The following is a 20,452-nucleotide window of genomic DNA, read 5'->3' as shown; positions in this document are numbered from 1 at the left end:
AGCAGCATCTTGGTGGCAAAATATTTCCTTTTAAAGGGCTTGTTTGGGGTTGGGGGTTTGTTTGGCAATGCCGGCTTGGCATTGATCACTTGTGCTCCCAACGAGCGGATGAGAGTTATTTTTACTCTCAACCTCCAGTATTTTAGCTGGGGCTGCAGTGGCTCATTTAGCATCTCTAAGCAAAAACGGGCAAAATACAGCTCCAGAAATCGATGGCTGGATGAAATTAGAGGCGGCCAGGGCCTCCTGGCCTTCCCAGCTTGGGAAGGAACTGGTTTTACGGGGCCGCGGTGGGGCTGGACCTGCCGCACCCATCCCGCATCCAGCACCGACGCCGCTTTCCCGCCTGCCGCCCCGTGCCTCTTCCCTCCGGCCTTGCGGCCGGCTCGCAGATCTGCACAAATCTAGCCGTTCTTTCCTTTCGGAGCAGCGCCTGCGCAGCTCATCCGTCGCTCGGGGACGGCCCAAGGTCAGCGGCCGTGGCACCGGTGCTGCCGCCGCCCCGGCCAAACCCGGGAGCAAACTCAGAGGGGACGCGGGCAGGCGCTGGCTTTGCCGGGCCGGCGCCGGCTTTGCCGAGCCGCCGCTTTTGCCACGGTTTTTGGCTCTGAAGGTTTCACCTGGAGACAAGCAGCCCCCGCCCTCCCGGTGCTGCCAGGCTCTCAGCATCCCCGACCTTGCTGGGATAAAATTAGCCATTTCGCTTTGAATTAAAGACAGTTCAGCTGAAAGCAGCCCGAGCGGTTCATTTCAAAGACGTCAAATGGCAGCATTTCCTTTTTTGTCTGTGATCGGGGAGGGGATGGTCCTTCCAGCCAGCGCCTGGTGACAATGACATTGATTTCCTAGACCTTTTGGCGTGGCCAAATCTGTATTTTTAGCTGGGGGAAGGAAAAAAAAAAAAAAAAAATCACGCGTCAAAGAAATGCTTTCCCTGTCCTGATGAGAAGGGAAAGGAGATGAAAGCCTTCGCTGCTGAGGTTGGCAGCTGAGCAGGGCTGGCTGCCTGCTGCCCTCGTCCCCGGAGCAGGGATGGAGCTGCTGCCGCGTCTTCCCGGGGTCCAGCCCGGGCACTGCCCCCCGGCCGTGCCACACGCCGGTCCCACGCAGCCCCCGCCTCTGGGCTGGGGACCTGAGCCCTCCCGCGATGGGGGGCCGTGGCAGGGAGCAGGCAGGGCCCCCGCTCCCGAGGGGAGGGATGGGGAGGGATGGGATGGGATGGGATGGGATGGGATGGGATGGGATGGGATGGGATGGGATCCCGTCCCATCGGCATCCCCTGCAGCCATTTATCATCCAGGGCGGGCACTGCCTTCACCTCCCCTTCCCTGCCCCCTCCTCCTCCTTGCTCCCCCCCACCCTGTTCTCATTTCCCCAAGAAGACTTTAATGAAATCTGCCCTTAATTAAATCCACATTCATTTACATAATTACCAGGAAATTGAAATTAGCCTGCGGACGTGGCTGGAATACATTTGGCATCAGGCAGCCCTGCCTGTTCGGAGGGGGCTGGGTCCCCCCCACCCATGGGTGCTGCCACCCTGCCCCGCGGCCCCGCTCCCCTTCCCGCCCGCCCTGGGGTGGCCGCGGCAGCCGGGCATGGGGGGACAGGGTGAAAGTGAAGCCGTTTGTTTTATTTAAAAAAAAAAAAAAAAAGTCTTCACCATTGAGAATTTTTTGTTGCTTTTATAACTATGTATTTTCTCATTTTTTATGGTTTTAGGTTTTTTTTGTTTTTTGTTTTTAATCCTTTTCAACAGTGACAAACTGAGGTAACATCTGTGACACTACAGCCTCTCCTACGGGAAGAAAGTCCGAAACCCGACAGCCGAGGGAATTGGAAATAAAAACCCGACAACCTACCGACACAGCGACCTTGACGGGAACAGAAATCACACCCGGGCGCCCCGCCGCGGGACGGAGCGCCCGGGGAGGTACAGCCGGGATCCCTTATCTACATTATTGCACGAAAGATCGAGGACATCGAGGGACCTAAGGCAAAAAGGAGAAAAAACCGCGCCTAGCGTCTCTACATCGGGGCAATGCTACTTCTAAAACCGGCCCTCGGCCCTGGCGCCGTGGGTGGGCGGCGGGCAGGGGTGGGTGCCGCGGGGACGGGGGGCAGCGGCGGTGGCGGGGGGTCCGGGCGCCCGCCTGCTGTGTAAACTGCTGCTGCTGCTGCTGAATAGCGTTATAGCCCTTTGTGCGGGAATTGGGGGGACGGGGACGGGGGTCCCCACGGCGCCCACCCGATGGGGGGGGAAGCCCAAACCGTGCCAGGGCTTGGGTGCTGCCGCCTCGGGGAGCCCCCCAGCCTCCCCGCCCCGGCAGCGGGGTGAGCCCCCCGCCGCCCCGGGTGCCCAAAACCAGGAGGGGGGCTGTGACCCCCACCCCATGACCTTGTCACTAAGGGGCCACCAGCGGCTCCTGCCACCGCCACCCCCCCTCGCTGCAGCCAGCCCGGGGCAATTCACCCCGCTGCCTCCTCCCCGCCAGCCCCAGGGGAGGGGAACCGGGGTTTGGGGAAGGGGTGACAGCAAGGAGGGTGATGGGGACAGCGCGGGGAGCCACGGGGACCTTCAGGAGGCCACTTGAAACCCCCTCCCCTGCTCCCCAGGTCCTGCCCTGCAGATGTGCCACCACCATCACCTTTTCCAGTCCCTGGGTACAAAAAGTCTGCAGAGGGGACAAGGGGACGCTACAACAGCAGAGCCAGCCTGTCCCCAAGCCTCCGACCCGCTGGCACCGCGGCCACCGGCCGAAGCCTGGAGCTCAGCTCCCGGCTGGGAGGGGACCGGTCCCTCCGTCCGGGGGTCTGCGGCCACCCAGCGGGGCCGGGCAGGGGGGACAGGGGCTGCCAGCGGCTGTGGCTGGGACGCACGACAACACACAGACGGGGACACTTGCTACATCGATGGCTGCCAGCACCTCCCGCAGCAGGGAGGCAGCCGGGGCTGCCGGGGGTCCCAGGCTGCCGGTGACGCCCCCAGCTTCCCATCACCAGCCTGGCACCCACCTCTCTGTCCCCTCCCAGTCCCCACCAGTGAAGCAGGGACTGGTGGAAGGGGGCAAATCACCACCCACCCAAATCTCCCCAAAGGCCTCCTCCATGCTGCGGGGTCATTGGCCTTCCCTCACCCCGGCCGGGGGCCGACCACGGGGTGGGGGAGAGCCGGTGGGCGCTGGGTGCTCCGGCCCCCCACCCCTGGGCGCTCGCACCCACCCACACAGCCCCTCCGGCTCTTCCTCCCCTATTGGGAGACCCCTCTTCATGCCACCGCGGTGGGAGCCTTGGAGAGGGCAGCGTGGCCATGGCAGGGGCCGGGGCACCGGCGTCCTCCCCGGCAGCGAGCGGTGCCCTTGGCCGGGTTCCCGCCACCAGCCTCACCCGGGTGGGGTGGGGGGATCAGCATCCTCGGCGCTACGGAGCGCAACCAGTTTTGTCCTTTTCCTCTTCGTTTTTGTTTCTTTTCTTTTTTTGCTTTGGGAGACCCGGAGCCTGGTCCCGGCTCGTGCCACCGCCACGAGCAACCCCCCGGGGTGGGGGGACAGGACGGGCAGCCGCCGCGTGCCGCCCCGGCGCTGTCAGACGCAGATCTCTATTGCTGTGGCCAGGACCATCTGCCCTTTGCCTTTGTCCTGCCGTCCGTCTGTCCTGCTCGCCGTCCCCGGGGGGGCCGCGCTCGGCTCGGAGCCGCGGGGTCCGCTCCCTTCGGTCAGGACGGTCCTCTTGAGCGGGGCCGGGGTGCAGGAGCTGGCCGCCTCGTGGCGATGGGGACCGGCCGGGAGCTTGTCCCCGGCGTGCTTGCGGGAGCGGTAGGAGGGTCGGCGCCGCACCTCGGCCATCAGGTCGCACTTGATGAAGTAGAAGACCTCCTTGACGGGACAGCGCTTCTCGGGGTCGAGGGCCAGCAGGCGCTGGAACATGCGCAGGGCGCTGTCCGTGAAGCGCCGCCATTGCGATGGCAGCCCCCCCAGCCGCCCCTTCTGCCACCGCACAAACTCCTCGAAGAAGGCGTCGGAAGCCGCCGCCGCCTCCCAGGGGAAGTTACCGGTGAGGACGCAGAAGATGAGCACCCCAAAAGCCCAGACGTCGATGCTGGTGTCCACAGCGAAGCCCTCCGCCCGGCCGGCTTGGCAGACCTCGGGCGCCGTGTAGGGGATGGTGCCGCTGATGCGCTTGACCCGGCAGCCCACCTTGCGGGTCATGCCGAAGTCGGCCAGTTTGACGCGGCGGCAGTCGCGGTCAAAGAGCAGGACGTTCTCCGGTTTGATGTCCCGGTGCACCAGGCTCTTGCTGTGCATGTAGTCGAGGGCCAGGCCCAGCTGCTGCACGCAGCGCTTCACCAGCTCCTCGGGGAGCCCCACCTGCGGGTGCGGGGACACGGCGTCAACCACCCGCCACCGAACCCCGTGGTGATCCCACCCGGCTCGGGGACCACCATATCCGTGTGTCATTACGCATCCAACGTGGTCGCGGCTGCTTTTGTCTGGGGTGCTCTCTGCGGCAGGGAGACAGGTGGTGGGTCCGGGGCCACCCTAGGGATGGGTGATGGGTCTCAGGACCTCCAGGGGATGGGTGATGGGTCTGAGGCCACCCAAGGGATGGGTGATGGGTCCCAGGCCACCCTAGGGATGGGGGATGGGTCCCAGGCCACCCTAGGGATGGGTGATGGGTCTCAGATCATCCTAGGGATGGGTGATGGGTCTCAGGCCACCCTAGGAATGGGTGATGGGTCTTATATCATCCTAGGGATGGGTGATGGGTTCCAGGCCACCCTAAGGATGGGTGATGGGTCTCAGGCTCCCCAGGGGAAGGGTGATGGGTCTCAGACCATCCTAGGGATGGATGATGGGTTCCAGGCCACCCTAGGGATGGGTGATGGGTCCCAGGCCACCCAAGGGATGCGTGATGAGTCCCAAACCGCTCTAGGGACAGGTGATGGGTCCCAGGCCACCCCAGGAGATGGGTGATGGGTCCCAGACTTGCTTGTAGGTGCTTGTGGTCGGGGCTGACCCATACGGGGATGCCCGGTCCCCGCGCATGGAGCCCCCTCCCACATGGCCACCGAAGCACAGCGGCAGCTTTGCTCAGCGCCCAGGGATACTGAGCCCCCACATCCCAAAAAGGCTCCCACGGGAGGGGCGGAGGCTCCCACCTGCGGCGGGATGATGTCGAAGAGGTCCCCGCCGGGGGCGTACTCCTGAGCAAAGACGTAGCAGTCCTCGGTCTCGAAGACCACGTCGAAGACCTTGATGATGAAGGGGCTGGAGGAGAGCGTGTTGGTGATGCTGAACTCCCGCAGGAAGTTCTTCAGCTTCGTCTTGCTCTTGTTGACGAACTTCAGGGCCATCTTGGTGCCTGCGGTGGGCAGGGGATGGGGGTGAGCCTGGGGCATGGTTGGGACGTGCCGGGCACCCTGGTCCCAGCGCAGCCGCGTCCCCCGCATCCCCCCCACTCCCCTCACCTGTGCTTTTGTGGGACACCAGGTCCACCTTGCCGTAGGTGCCCTTGCCGAGCTCACGGATGAGGTCGTAGTGCTTGCTGATGTCGGTGCCCGAGAGGGTGCGGATGGCCAGGGACTGCATGTCCTCGGTGATGAGGGGCACCCCGCAGCAGGCCAGCTTGCGCGACGGCTCTTGCTCAATCGAACCCGCGCTCATGGCTGCACTGCAAGGCAGAGGCACGTCACTGCTTTCGGTGGGTGCTGCAAAGCCACCGCACCCCATCCCATCCCACCCCGTCCCCACAGCTGGGAGCCACCGGCGCCTTGCAAAGGGGCACCGGGCTGCTCGGGGCAGTGCTGAGCAGCGCCCGCTGAGTGCCACCCCTCTGTCCCCAGGGGCCACCAACCCAATGGCTCTGGAGAGGATGCTCCAGCCTGGGCAGGGGCTGCAGCCGGCAGGGTGCAGCGGCCCCCAGGCCTCTGATGCCGGGGGATGTCTGGGGGCAACGTGAGGGCTCGGGGCACAGCAGAGCCAGGAGGGCAGGGACATGGACACACATGCACACACACACACACACGTTTCCTCGGCCCTGGTGTGTTCACAGCCACCACGCAGGACAGGAGCTGAGGCCCTTTGGGGCTCCCCGCTGCTGCCGTGGTCCCCAGTGGGGACCCCAGGAGCTGGCCCTGTCCCTTCCACCCTCCTGCCTTCGCAGAGCACTGAAGCCCCCAGCAGAGCCGAACCCGCCTGCGAGCCAGCGATGCTCCCGAGCGGGACCAGGGCCATGCGGCAGGCACCAAGCGGGACACGATGACTCCGCAGCAAATCCCTCCGCCATATACCTCTGACCATCCATCGGCACCGACTCTCGGCTTTCGCCTACCAGGGTGCCAGACGCTCGGGTGCAGAACCTGACCGGCGGCGCACGGACGACAGCACCGACGTTCCTCACTCCCAACAAACCAGCGGCAGTTTTTCCTCGCCCCTGCCATCCCCGCAACGACAGCCGAGCTGGGACTCACCCGCCACACCACCGCGGCAGCGAAACCACCCCGGGATCTCCTCTGATGCCTTCAGGACGCTGCATCGCCCTCCATCATCTCCCAAAAGCGCGAACCCGGTGCCCCGCCGAGCCGCCCCACGCCGCAAGCGCACATGAGAGCGCAGCACGACCGCCCTGCGCAGAGCGAGCCCCGAGCGGGGACATGAACCCCCCAGGGCCGGTGGGTACCTCGGCAGATAAATCCGGCTGCTTTTGACTTTGTAGCAGATTGACAAAAATCATGGGACAGCAGCCGAGCGGGTGCTGGTTTATATTTAGATTTTTCATGCGGCGTCTCACTGTGGGGGGGAAAAAACTCCCGCTCAAAATGAATCCCGCTTGCCTCCAGGACCTGCGGTGCCCGGGGGTCCGATCGGTGCCAGGACAGAGCCGGGAGTGCGGGCAGCCGGGGACGCGGCGTGGGCGCTCAGTGGCTGCAGCCGTGGGCTCGCCGCCCGCGAAACACCCGTACGGGTGTTTCGCGGGCGGCGAGCCCACGGCTGCGAAAGATGGAGGCTGAGAGCGGCCGTGCCGGAGGCTGCGTGCAAGCCGTCCCACCGCGGGAGGGAGCCCGGGCGATGCCCCCGGGGCTGAGCCCCGTGCCACGGCCACGCAGGGTCTGTGACAGCCACCCCAAACGGTGCCGGGCACCCACGAAGCATCCTGGGGTCAAGGTCCTGCCCGATGCACAAGGAACCTCCCAGCCCTTTCCCAACAAGGCTGAGCCTCATCTCCAACCTCTCCCTCTTTTCTTTCCACCACCGTGCTGCCTCTCATCCCAAAGCAGAGCTCAGCTTCTTAATTTATTATATTTTTTTTTTTCCCCGGGAAGTTGGGCAAAAAATAGAAAAGGAACTTCAACATCATGATGTTCCAAAAATGTAACGGCTTGACTCATAAGATCTCCAAAGCAGCTCATCTCCATAGTGTTTTATTGGCCTCCTGGAAGAGGAGCACCATTTCAGCGTCTGGGTGCTGGAGGTGGAGGTGGATCAGCGCAGCAGCTCGATGGATGCATGACTAAAAACAGCTCCCAGCATCCTGCAAGAAGAATTTTGTCTACACTTGAATTTACAATCATGCTCGTCAATGCCTCTTAATTAAGCGGTGTTGAAATGCAATTATTCAAGTCGGCAAAGTTGGGGTTTGAGAAAAAAAAACCTGCCGGTGGGATGGGAGAGAGGAGGTGAAGGACTGACGGCTGCTTCAAAGGGCTCGCCAAGTCAAGGACTGTTTGTTTTTTCCCTTGGCTAAGTCCGTTGGGTTTTCCAGGCCGCTCCTTTCCAACCGGCAACCGAGAAACATCCATCGGAAACGGGTGTCCCACCACACCAGGACCCCTGCCTGCGGGATCCTGCCCCGGCGCCTCCGTTCCTGCCGGCTCGGTGCGACGCGCCCCGCTCTGCCAAGGCTAACGGGAGCGCAGAGCCAACGCCGGTCCCGGGGAACATATAAAATACCAACGCGCCGAGGCCAAACCAGCGTAAACGCAGAAGTTTTCATTAAAAATTGAAACGCTTCTGAAAACACGTTGGGTTTGATGTAAGCAGCAAAGCGGGGCAGCAGCGGCGCCAGGCAGCGAGGGCTCGTTTCCAGCTGGTTCTGCACGCTCACGGGGACAGCGGGGGACAGTGGGACATGGGGGGATGGTGCCAATGCCGCAAGAGATGCCACCAGCCTGACACAGCCGGGGTTGAGGCCCCACGTCCTTGGCTGCCTTCTGTGCCCATGCCAGTCGTGCCGATGCAGCCGCGTGCCAGATTGAGTCAAACCAGAGCAGAAATGGGGCCTTTTCCCGGCACAGCAGCTCCACTCCTGCCTCCACGGTGCAGCCCTGGAGCAGCAGGGGAGAGGAGCCAGCGCCGTGCCCGAAGGAAGCCAGAACCGCCCTCCCAGCGCCCTCCAACCGTCTCCCGGCTCGGTTGTTTCGGGTGTTCTTGAAGGAGCTTTTCAAAGCGGGGAGGAACACCGTGCAGCCCGGCTGAGTCCCAGCGAAGGCCCCCGTGGCACGAGACCCCGGGCAATGGCAAAGGGGCAGCGAAGATGCTGCCAAGCGGCACCGGGACCCCGCCGCTCACTGCGGGCGGTTAGTGCCGTCATCTCCGCATCCTGAACCGTTTCTCCTACTATTCAGACTAAAATTGTTCTGTGTTTAAGCTTCAGAACCATTTATCTCATTGAGTGAGGAGGATAATCCACCCACCTCTTCCTTGCTCCCTGGCAGGTATTTATAGGCAGCCACTCGTCTCCCGTCAGCAACTGCCGCTCTTCTCCCCAAACCGCCCCGGCTCCATCCCCAACACCGCGGAGCAGCTCCCGGGAGGACAGCATCCCGTACCCGGAGCCCAGCATCCCACCGGGCGCCGGGCCGGCACCACCAGCCCGCTCCCACCCCGCCGCCGTTCCCTGCAAGGAGATGCTTTCCCCCACTCCGCATCCCGCTCCGCTGCGCGCCCAGCCCTGGGCGCATCGGCTCTGCCAATAAGTAATTGCAAACTCATTAAGAGCTCATTGAGAGGAGCAGAGGCTGCCTGGGAGAGCTGCCCCAGGCGCCCGGCAGAGGAGGCTGCTGGAGCAGCCGCTGCTTGGAAATTAAGAAGGGAAGAGGGGAAAAAAAAAAAACCCTCTGGCAACACGAGAGACTGACAGGTCAGGAAAACAACCTGGTTATTGAGTGGGGTCGAAGGAAAAGGGTTTCGGGCTGAGCCCGACGCAGGGGTCTCTACAGCGAGGCGGCATGCTGGAAGCCCGGTGAGGGGCCAGGACTCGCACCGCGGGCTGCTCAGGGGCAAAGAACTGGGAAGACGAAGGGAAAAACCACGTGGGGCAGGGTTAGGGTCTCTACGAGACCCAGATTTCTCTTTAGAGAGGGGAGAAGTGAGGAATACCCGGCAGCGGGGTCAGCGCAGGTGCACACTGCTCTGCCCCTGCGGGTGCCCCGGCCGCACCATGTGGATTTTGCAGAGCTTCGATTTCCCCCCATCCCATCCCATCCCCAAGCCCTCCCGCCGCTGCGACACTCACTACAACAGCAGCGTGCTCATTAATTACGGTGTAATTGGCCTTAGTTATTAGCAGGCACCACTGACTCCCCCCCAGCCCGGCAGGCTGGAGGCCAGGGCACCCGTCGGGAGCTCGCTTGCTCCCTCTGCACCCCAGCCGGCTCCCAAACCTCCCCTATTTTCTCCAAACCACCCGGTGAGCCGGCAAAGTCGTTTCCGAGCGAGTGCTTGGCCCCGCTGGGGCCGGCACCGCTCCCAGTCCCCCACCTCCCGCGCCGCCCCAGTGCTGCGGCCGGGTTCCGCCAGGATGATGGGAGCAGGCGATGCCTCGGCCGTGCCCTGCGCCCAGCCACTGCCTCCCAGCGTCCCGCTCCATTTCCAGCCTCCGACGCCTCCGTTCCTGCCTGACCCCGTTCCGGGGACATCCTCTCATCTCCTCCGTGCCGCTGGGACCAGCGCATCGGTGCGAGACGTTATTAGCTGCGCTTCCCAGGGGCAGCGGCACGCCAGCGCCCAGGGAGGGCTCGCAAAGGCACCTTCGCCTAACGAGGCCGACGTCTCCGCAGGCACAGGGAGGGAACAGGCGTCTCGCGGGGGCTCAGAGCCACGGGTACCCGCTGCCTCCGGACATCCTCCGGCCGGGCCAGCCGCCGCCTCCCACCCAAGAGCAGGGAAACGCGGGTGGGGAGAGGGTCCCTTCGCCCACGCGCCGCCGCGGGGCCGTCCAAAGCCGCTCAAGACAAGCCGAGCATGTCCGGGGGGCGGCTGGTCGCGCACGACACAGGGAAGCCGGCCAGCGGCTGCAGGCGGGCAGCGTTTTGGGAACAGCCATTCTGCCAGCATCCCGCCGCCTGGGAGGAGCGGCCGTCCCCCCGGGAGGCGATGGATGGGGCACGTCTCCACGTCCTCTCGCCTCTTGCTGGCTCCGTGGCTCTCGGGTGCCGCTTGCGCCACGAGCCTGAACCAGCACCAAACCTCCGCCGAAGCGCCCGCAGCAACGGTGACTTCCCAGTGCTCCCAGTTTGGGACGTTTCTCCGCACAATGGCACTGAATTCCCAGTTGTCCGGAGTTTCTCATACCGGCTCCTTGCCCACACCAGAGCAGACTGCCCAGCACCAGGATCGGCTTCGGCAAAGCCGACAAACACCCAGAAGCGCGCGGGCTCCCAGCAGGGAAGCTGCTCTCCTGGCGGGGACATCTCAGCTGTGGGGCAGGGTCAGGCCCTGTCACATCCATCCGTAGCATCCCCCGGGGCAGGAACCATCTCCCATCCCAGCCGTGAGCCCGTGACAAGCTTCTTCAGCCTCTGGTCCCAGGATTCAGGTTTCACAGACAGCCTCCGTAAGAAAAATTTGGGAAGAGCAGATAAAGCAGCGCCTGGGCTCTCTCCTCCGCCAGCGCTCGCCATCCTCCCGAGGGACGGGCGGCTGCCGCTCCCCGGGGAGCCACTGCTCTCCCCTCCCGCTGCCATCCTCCGTGCCCTCCGCACTGCTCTCCTGGAGCTGCCAGCAGGATTTTCCCTGCCCTCGTCTGCACCGCGCCGGCTCCGTCCATCGGCCCCCGACAGCAGGACCTTGGCCGCCTTTCAGCACTTCGGCCTCCCGGGATTTTTCCTGACAAGCGGCATGGCTTCGTTAAGACCTCAGCTCCTCCAGCTCCTCCCGCCTTCGCCGTGCCTTGCCGCCGACACCGGGGATTTATGATTACTTCATTGTTTGATTGGTTTCATCAGCCTGTCATCATCTCCCTCCCAAAACTCTTCCACCAGCGCCGGCAGCATCGCACGTTTGGGATCTGCAAAGACAAACGCCCCGAGCGGCACCTGCCCGCCGCCCGCCCGGTCCCCGCGGGCAGGGCCAGCCGCACCTCGGCCCCTCTCGCTCTCGGAGGCAGCGGGGCGCGTCACCCTGCTGCGAAACCCAGCCCCGTCTCCGCTCCAAGGGGCTCCGCGGCCTTTACGCGCGGTGGGGCTGCCGTAACCCCGCAGCATCGCCCCGGTGGCTCCCACCTCTCCCCTGCCTCGCCTTCGCCTCCTCACCCCCCCGGCAGCATCGCGGGCAGGGTATGGCAACACCGCGCGGCCACGCCGAGAGCCAGGCGGGTCAAGGGCTCCGAGGCTTCGCCTCCCATCGGGCGACAGCCCAACGCCAGATCCAGCGCAGAGGGATGCCGAGACCCAACCGCCCCGGCTCCCCGCGCCGCTCGGCCGTCCCCGAGCTGCGGCAGGGCTCCCGGTTGGCGTCGTCCGCCCGCGGCCACAGCGCCAGCGAGGCCGGACCTGGAGGAAAGTGGGTCACGCTCCCCCTTCCCCAGCCGCAGCTGGAGAGAGGCTGGCGCGGGCTGGAGGCCGGCTCCCGCGCCCGCGCCGCGCCGGCGGCGAGGGCAGACGAGGGGTGACGGGGGGTGACGAGGGGAGGTGACGGGGGGGAGATGGCCTGAGCTGCCCCCAAGGCCACCTCTCGCCCGCTCTCCCCTTCCCCTGCCTCCAGCCGCCTTCCATCTCAGCGCATCCTTCCAGAGCCCCCCCCGGCTTCACCGGGACCCTCGGAAAGCGGCCCCCGTCCAAGCGGAGGGCAGAGGCCCCCCGCCGCCGCTCGGGCCCCCGGCCCCGGTACAAACTCCCTTCAAGTGCGGCTCACGCCGCTCCCCTCCCCGGCCCCGACTTTGTCCCCGCAGCCGCAGGGCCGGGGCGCAGGTGGCAGCGGCCGAAGGAGGGGCCCCGGCACCGGGGGAGCGGGACCCACCGGATCGCCCGCATCGCCCGCTGATCCCCCCGCCCCGGCCGTACCGCGATGGTTGTTTCGGCCGGCGGGGACCCCCCCTCCCCGCTCCCTGCGGGCAGACAAAGGGCGGCCCCGCCACAAAGCGCCGGTACCGGAGCGGGCGGTGCCCCCCGCGCCCCCTCCCCTCCCCATCCCCGCCGCCGCCTTACCGGTAGGGCGAGCCGCCGCGCCCCGTCCTCGCCGGGAGAGGAACCGGAGCCGCCGCCGCCGCCGCCCCCCGAGCGGGGCCGCGCCGCGCCGCTGGCCGCCCGCACCGCCGGGCTCATGCCGCGGCCCCGCCGCCGCCGGAGGAGCGGAGGGAGCGGAGCGGAGAGCGGCCCCCCCCCGGCTCCGCCGCCCCCCGCCCCGCCCCGCGCCCCGCCCGCCACCGGCGCCGCCCCGCAGCCCCCGGGGACGGGGGGGGGGGGGGCTTCGGGCAGGGCCCCCCCGCTCCCCCGCACCGCTCCGCTCCCGGGGCCCGGGCCCACGGGCGGGTTTGGCCCGGGTGGAGCCGGGGGCCAGCGCAGAGCCCTCCTCCTCCTCCTCCTCCTCCCGGCTGGGGCCGGCGGCGCCGCCCCGCTGGCGAGCAGCGGCTGGGACCGGTGCCCCCTCCGTGCCCCAGGCGGGGATCGGGCTCCTCGCCCCTTCCCCGCACCGCTCCGCACCGCACGCGGCCACAAAAGAAAAAGGCTCCCCGAGGTGGGAACAAGCTGGGGTTCACCGCCACCAGCGCCGCGCCTGGGACGCGTCCTTACGCGCCGCCGGCGGGATCCCCGTCTCCCGCTCTCCCCGAGCCTTCCAGGACTTCGTGTTTCTTCTCCCTCGGCGCCCGGCTCGTCCCTTCCCGAGCGCCATCCCAAACACGTGCGGGACACGTGGCTTCCCCACGCGCTCGGGGACGGCGGGACCCTTCGGCCGAGGCAGACGCAGCGCGCGGGCTTCCCTTCGGCCTCGTTAAAGTTTGGCGACGCCTTCAGCAAGCGATGCCAGAGCCGGGCACCGGAGCTCCTGGGCACCTCCGGCCCAGGGGACAGCGGCAGCTCTCCCGGAGGAAGGCGAGGGGCAGGCACCGCGCTCCTCCTCGGAGCATCCCCGGGCACATCTAGTCTTTCCGGATTTCTTTCGGTGCTCGCCGGGGCTGAGCAGGGACGTTTTAACACCGGGCACGGTTCGCTTTGGGGCTTCCTTGGCTCTCAGCTGGTCCCTGTTGCTCCCGTGATGCTGCTTTGAGCTGACCCACGGCCACGGGGCTGCCGTGGGATGACGGCGGCTTGTTCCCACGCACCGGCTGTGCCCGCTCCGCTGGGACCGGGGCCGTCCCATGCCACCCGAGCCCCCCGCCGCCGGGGAGGGTAGGGGAGCTGTCGCCACTGACTCACTGGTGGCTCTAATCCGCTTCCAGTTTAGCAGGCAGAGCAATTAATCTTTTTATGAATGACTTTAAAGCAAGAGGCTGAATCACATTCTGACACTTCTCTTTTAATTCGGTGCCAGGCGCTGCTGTGACATTGCCACCCTTCTGTCCGGCAGCCGCGCAGGGCATGGCCGGCCTCGGGTCTGGGCAGCGGGAGAGGCGGCTGTGGCTCACGAGCGCTTGCCGGTCCCCTCGGTCCCCGCTCCGGTCGCCGGTCCCTGCCACAGCTCCCCTCACCCGTGGCTCGGATGTTCCGAGTATGGACGATCCCCACGCCAGGATGGGGACATCCGCGTGGCATGAGAGGAGAAATGCCGTCACCGGAGCCCAGTGACCCAGCAAGGCTGGATGGGTGCTGGATGGGTGCTCAGACCCGCCGCTGTGGGGTGGCACAGGGCAGGAGAGCATCTTAGGGGCAAAGGTGCTGGGAACGGGCATGGTGTGGGAGATGGGGCAGAGCTGGGGGCTCCCGTGCTGCCACGCAAGCAGGACACAGGCCGGCAAAAGCCACCGCAGCCTCCCTCGCGCGCCCCGCTCCATCGGCCGCTGGGGACGGAGTGGGTCCAGCCTCGTCCCTTCCCATAGCACCCGCCCAAGGGACCTGTCCCTCCCTGTCCCCTGCCTGCCCTTGCCGTGCCGTCCCTCGGTCCCTCGGCTGCGGCTCCCTGGCTCCCGCAGCCTCCTGCTCGCCGCGGCGTTTCGAGCTGCGCCTCTGAGCTCTCCTTCGGCTCACCCTATTTATAGCTCGGGGCTGTTTCTAGGTCAGGCGTGAGTCGCCGGTGCCCGGGGAGCCTGCACGGGGACCGCGGGGGGCTGCAGGGACGGCCGTCGCACGCCCAGCACGCGGCTCAGCTCCCGGTGCCGCCACCCCGGCGTTGGAGGATGGGGCTGTGCCGTGCCCCGTGTACGCAGACGCTGAGCTGTGGGTGAGGGGCCAGCCGGGTGGTGGCAGGGCTCCGTGGGGCTCCGTGGGGCTCGGCAACTCATTTTGTGACTGCCAGGCTGCAGACCAGGACATCGCCAGCGTGTGGGTCGCACACAGGCAGAATAATAGTAACACCAGTAGCACCAGTTAGTGTTTGCATCGAGCTCGTGGTCTTTAAAGCATTGAGAGAATATTAATAACTATTCCAGATTAGCGCGATGAAAGGAGGCAGATCAAACGTGTTTATCACCTAGCTTGATCCCAAACCACGCGATGAGCCCACGGTTCCCCAAGGGACCGCGAGTGCCCCCGGGATTTCTGCTCGGAAAGGAAATATCCCGGCTTGTGCCACGGGGGATGTGCTCGGACAGGGCGAGCGGCGGGGAAATGACCTGAAAAGCCCAAAATATTTCTAGCAAGGCCACTCCCCTCCAAATTCAGCAAGAAGGTCGCTCGTCCCTTCACCATCACTTGGCCCCCCCCGGCACAGTGGGAGCCAAGGGGCCGTGAGCCGCGTAGCACATGGGTCGGGGGGCCACGGCCACCCGCAGCCTGTCACGCTTCGGTGACATGAGCTAAAACCTTGCCTTGAGACGCTGGCAGGGATGCTGGGAAGGAGCAGGCGGGGAGGGAAGGAGGGAGGGCGACGCGGGAGCAGAGCACGCCGGGAGCCGCAGTGCCAGCGGAGGGGACGCACTCAGCCCGGGGAGCTGCCGGCGGCGTCTCCCGGTTGCTTTCGGATGTTCCCCCCACCGTAGCACCCACCAAGCTCCAAATCCTCCTGCCCTGCCCCTGCGGTCGGGCCGGGCCTTCGCTCTGCCTCAGACTCGGCGCAGGCACCAGCGTGACCTTCGCTGTCCGCTGTCCGTCCCGGCACCCCTCCGCATCGCCAGCCCGGGGTGCATGACCCATGCTGGGGAGGCTGGGTGCCTCCTCGATCCCTGGGGACAGCACCCAGGCAGGGAGATTTCAAGGGGAAAGGGGTGGGAGCTGGTTCCCGGAGCACTGGGGCGGGGGGTTAAGTGCCCCCCACCTCGGTGGTCCCCCCGCGCGGCGTGCTGCCATCCCCTGCTCTGGCTGCCGGGACAAGATTCCCGGCTGCTCTCAAGGTCAGGGAGGAGACACAGCCCAGGTGTCGGGCACAATCTGCAGCTCGGCTGCGCGGCGGGGACGCGCGGAGCCGTTGCCAGCGGCCGTTGGGGCGCTGCCTCCCCTCCCACAGCCCCCCAGACCCCGTCCCGTGCTCCTGGGGGGCACAGGATGGACCCGCACCAGCCGGGCGGGGGGCACAGCCTCCTGCGTGCTGGATCCCCCAGCACAGGCTGGGGCAGGACCTCCAGCACCATCTGCCTGCAGCCACTTGCAGGGAGCTTGGTCGTGGTGTTGACTCTGGAGCATAATGATGATTATTCAGCTACTGGGTTGAAAGAAAACAGAACAGTTTTCTTTTGAATGGGTTTCTTCTGAAAAGAAGCAGAATGGGTTTCTTCATCATGGGGGAGGTGGGATTTGGGGGTGTAGCGGGGTCACGGCACTGCCCCACTCCCATCCCCTATCTGGATCTGAAGCCGCAGACGCCGGCTGAATCGCTGCCTGGGGCCACAGCACAGCGGTGCCCACAGCTCCCGCTCACAGCATGTCCCGTCCCATCCCCAACCGGGGCCAAAGCAGCAAGCGGGACTGAAGTGGGAGCACTGGGAGAGCCATGGGGCCTGCCCTGGCACCCCGGCACCCCAGCCAGCCTGGCACCGTCCGGCACCGCACGTCTGCCGGCCGCCTCCGCTCGCAGCCCGTTCTCCTGGCACCATCTAGCGAGGCTGCGGGGACAGGCACGCTGCCTCCAGCACCCACGTGCGTGGGCCCACGCACTCCCTCCGGCTCAGGGTGACAGACCCAGGGCCAGGCAGCAGGGCAGCGGCAGAGCGGGGGGCACCCGGAGGGTCCCCCTTGCCGTCACCCCCCAGCCAGAGCCCAACGGGAGCCCGCCCCGGTAGCTGCTGTGCCGGCGGTGGCAGGCGATGACAGCCCTGTCCCCACGGGCTGGAGGCAGGCCCAGGGAAAGGCTGACGGGAACAGGCTGGTGACAACAGGCTGGTGACAACGAGGGGGGGTGTCTGGGGACGGGGAGCCTTTCCCAGCACAGCCCCCCTTGAAGCAGGGCAGGACAGGGAGAGGTCTCTGGGGACAAGCCACAGGTGTCCATACCTCGCCGTCCCCCCGCGCAGGGAAGGGGTGGTCCCCGCGGACCCTGGGCCACCACACTGCCGCTCCGGGCGCTCCCCTCCCTGGCTGAGAACGCCAAACTCGCGCCACCTGTGGCCCAGCACAGGCTGAACGCAGCCGGTCGGCTCCAACCCCAGGTCGGGCTGCGAGACGGGAGCCCTGGGGATGCTCTCTGCCCCTCTCCAGCCAGCAGCACCCACACCCAAGGCCCCTCTCCCATCCCTGCTCCCCCAGTCCCCCCCCTGGCCTCCTGGCACCTTCCCAGCCAGCGCCGAGCTCGTGGGCAGCGACTCACGGGAATCGAGGCTCCAAAAAACGTGATTTACACCAAAACAAATCCTACGGCTTCTTGCACACCAGGAGGAAGGACAGACTGCCTGGACTGGCACGCGCCCACAGCCCAGCCGATAGCCCTGCCTGGTCGCTAGCCCGGCACCGCCGCACCCCCGGACCTCGCCGTGGGGGGCCCCTGGCCGCGGCGGGGTGGGAGCTTTGCTCCGGGGATGGCGGCGCAGGACAGGAGCCGGCAAATGGCTCGGTGCCACGGAGGAGCAGTTGGGCATGACATGTGCCAGCGTTCACACCTCGCATCCCTGCCGGCTGCCTGGCTAATTCCGGCACCGGCACATTTGCCTTGGCTGCTGCTCAGCAGCGCGGATGGGAGAGGAGCTCTCGGGGAGGGGGGGAGGCAAGCGCCGGTGCTGCTGCCGCCGAGAGGGCCAGGCCTTGGGGAGCCTCATGGCCCTCCTTGGGGACCCCCACTGCCCTGGCCCCTGACCCCCCAGCCAGCCCCTGCCCCGGGGGCGGCGGCAAGGCCCTGGAGCCGAATCTGGCCAGGGACCCCATTCAGGTGGGCAGGAGTGGGTGGGATGGCTCCGGGATGCCGTGGGTTCGCACAGCGCTGCCAACAGCCCCGCTCCCATCGGCACACCGGCACCACTTGGCGTGCCACAGCGTGGCGGGGGATGCCCACCCCGTGCCCTGGAGAGCGGCTGCCGGGGAAGTGCACGCTGGAAGCGCACACGTGCTGTGCACGCAGCCTCTCCCCGGCATGGCACGGCACGGTACAGGACAGCACGGCACAGCGCCGGGCTCCGGTCTCCTCCGGCCAGGAGAGGATGCACCTGCTCCAAGGGAAACTTCGGCACGGCCGAGGCAGACGGCTCTCATGCCAGGCATCATCCCACAGCCCGGCTCGGCGCCACGCTCCCATGCCCCTCATGGGCTCGCGGCGTGTCCCCACCAGCGGCGTGCCGCCCGGCCGGGCACCGCGGCACTGACCTGTGCAGGTGCAGGGGCTGCAGCTCCTCTTTCTGGAAGCAGACGAAGCAAAAGGAATCCATCGCTCAGCTCCGGCGGCCGCTGCGCCCGGGTGAGGGGGACCGCAGGCCAGGCAGTGCCAGAGGGGTGTTGGCATCTTCCTCCCCCTCGCCAGTGCTGCCGGTGGCCAGAGGCTCACGCTTGCCTGCCTGGGGCCATGGTGTCGGGGAGCCCTTCACGCAGCCAGCCTGAGTGCCAGGGCCAGCTGCTCACCGCACACGGAGGCAGCGCCAGGCTGTGCCATGTCCCGCGTCGCCCTCGCTCCAGGGCTGGCGATGCCCAGTGCCACCCCGGCATCCATCACGCATCCCGGCCGGAGGCAGCACCAGTCCTCAGGGGGTGTGCGCAGGGACCTGGGGTGGCATCGCCCAGGCCGAGGGCTCCGGCAGGGCAGGATGAGGCCCCAGCCAGGCTCTGCGGTGCTTCAGAGGCCGGGGGAAGTGGCTGCCCCTCTCCGGCACCCCGCGCCCATGTGGCACCGGCCGGTGGCAGGCGCAGAGGATGGTGCCCGCAGCGCTGCCAGGGAAAGTGTTCCCTGCGCAGGGGCTTGCAGCAGGTGGGGTCCAGAAAGGTCTGGCAGGATCCGGCAGGGTCCGGCAGGGTCTGGCAGGGTCCAGCAGGCAGGCAGCTGGGCCAGGAGCCCCACGCACTCACAGAGGAAAGTTGTGTCGTCGGTGAGCTGCAATTCCACGGGGTTTGTCTCACCGGCAGAGCAGCCGCTCGCTCTGACAGCTAAACCAGCGTGCGAGTATTAATAGCTCCAGATTCATGCGGCGAGGCTGGGAAGTTAACTCCTCGGCTGCCGCCGCCGGCCCTGCCCAGGCTCCAGCTGCCCTCTCCCAGCTCCAAGCTGCTGCCTTGGGGCTCGCCGGTGCTGCCGCTGAGACCTGGCAAACTCAGCCCGCCCACCCAGCGTGCTGGCTGTCACCGAGAGACCCGTGCTCTGTCCCCTGGCACCCCGTCCTTCCCCTTTGCCGGGCTCTGCCCTGGCCAGCCCTTGGCACGGGGCACATGGCACAGCCGGGGAGGGGATTTCTCTTAGCCTGGGCGCCCGCGGGCGCCCTGTGCCCTGCCAATGGTGGAGAAGGTGGCGTGGGAGCCATTCTTGGGGGGCTGCTCCCCGCTGCACGGCTGGGCACGGTGGGGCATGGCAGGGCACAGCACACCGGTCCCGGACGGGCACGGCAGGAGCGTCGTGGTGCCTTGTGAGGGGTGTCCCTGCCCCGCAACGCGTGTGCCTGCTCCGCAAGTGGTGTCCCTGCCCCATGAGTGGCATCTTCGCCCCACGATGGGTGTCCCTGCCCCGCAAGGGGTGGCTCTGCATCATCGGTGCAAGCCAGGGCAGCCATACCCCCGATGTCTGGTGGCTCCCGGGGGACAAGCCGGGCCACCTCAGGGGCAGCACGCTGGGTCAGGAGCCCCCACACTCACATGCCCTCCCCAAGGAGTCTGTTGGGACCAGCTCAGGGACCAGCGTGGGCCCCCCAGGCCCCCGAGACCAAGAGCTGTGCTGGTCCCTCACCCCAGCCTGCATCCAACGCCCTGGGGCAGAAGCAAAGCCTGCGTCCTTGGGAAGCAGCAGCGGGAGGACACGGAGAGGCTTCCCCAGCCTGGCCACGGGCTTCGTCATCTCTCGCCGTGAATTATTCAGCGCGTGGCTCTGCTTGCAGTGCATCTGCTCCAGCCACACCCCCTCTAATGGCAAAAATCGATGGCTTCTTAATTTCTCGTGGCCAGAAAGCTCCCGGCCGTGCTGCTTGAGGGTCCCGTCCTCGCTCAGCAGAGACTTCAGCCCCACGGCCAAGTCCTTGGACCTGCCTCCAGCGCCCGCGGCCAGCTGGGACAGGGCAGACGTCCCCCGGGGCGCACAGGGAGGAAGCCCAGCTGCCTGTGCTCTCTTGCCGCGGTTGTGGGTGTGCCGACACGCGGGGCTGGCTGGAGTCGGCGTACGGCTGCACGTGTGCGTGGCTGCGCTCAGTGCGTGCCCGGCGTGTTTGCGCACGCACAGCTGAGGGCCACGTACACACGTGTGCACGGCCGCGCTGGGCCATGTTGCCCAAAGCCAGGAGCGGCAGGAGCTTCGTGATTCAGAGCAGGGCTCATCCTCGAGCCAACCACTTCCAGCAGCTGTTTCAAGCCTGAGCATTTCTCCTGCCGTTAAGCGGAGTCTGTTACCCCCGAGGCACTTCAAGGACGCCTCTTGGACCTGCCCAAGGAGACCCACAGAAAGAGGGGCTGGGGGAGGGCTTGTGCTGCAGGGTGGGGAGAGCAGGTCCCTTTTGCACGCTGCTTGGGGTGGTTTGCACCAAGGGAGCC

At 66.5% G+C, this 20,452-nt stretch overlaps 1 protein-coding gene across 3 annotated transcripts; it reads right to left on the bottom strand.

Moving 5' to 3' along the window:
• Positions 1-1,674: 1,674 nt before the first annotated feature.
• Positions 1,675-18,939, bottom strand: SBK1 (SH3 domain binding kinase 1). Of its 3 annotated transcripts, none has more exons than XM_087734250.1 (4): positions 18,098-18,939; positions 5,468-5,670; positions 5,159-5,361; positions 1,675-4,367 (listed from the first exon to the last, which is right to left on the bottom strand). In XM_087734250.1, exons 1-4 carry the CDS (start codon positions 18,157-18,159, stop codon positions 3,585-3,587), a joined length of 1,251 nt encoding a protein of 416 aa, XP_087590376.1. In that variant the 5' UTR covers positions 18,160-18,939; the 3' UTR covers positions 1,675-3,584. The 3 variants fall into 3 exon arrangements, with proteins under 3 accessions (XP_087590376.1, XP_087590375.1, XP_087590377.1); XM_087734249.1 differs by having other exon boundaries at positions 5,468-5,665; XM_087734251.1 differs by lacking the exon at positions 18,098-18,939 and adding an exon at positions 12,425-12,555.
• Between the last annotated feature and the right edge of the window lie 1,513 nt (positions 18,940-20,452).

This window comes from Nipponia nippon, unplaced genomic scaffold (assembly GCF_047370975.1).
Source record: "Nipponia nippon isolate SJK-2023a ecotype South Korea unplaced genomic scaffold, ASM4737097v1 scaffold_5, whole genome shotgun sequence".
Taxonomy (NCBI): Eukaryota; Metazoa; Chordata; class Aves; order Pelecaniformes; family Threskiornithidae; genus Nipponia; species Nipponia nippon.
Note: the sequence above shows the minus strand (reverse complement) of the source record. Positions and strands in the feature narration are given on the sequence as shown.

Coding starts and splice junctions, on each gene's coding strand:
- SBK1 (XM_087734249.1), bottom strand. CDS start 18,233: ATGCCAACACCCCTCTGGCACTGCCTGGCCTGCGGTCCCCCTCACCCG. Junction 5,666..18,097: donor CAGCCCCTGCACCTGCACAG/GTCAGTGCCGCG, acceptor CTTGCAGTGCAG/CCATGAGCGCGGGTTCGATT. Junction 4,368..5,158: donor TCGACATCATCCCGCCGCAG/GTGGGAGCCTCC, acceptor CCGCACCCGCAG/GTGGGGCTCCCCGAGGAGCT.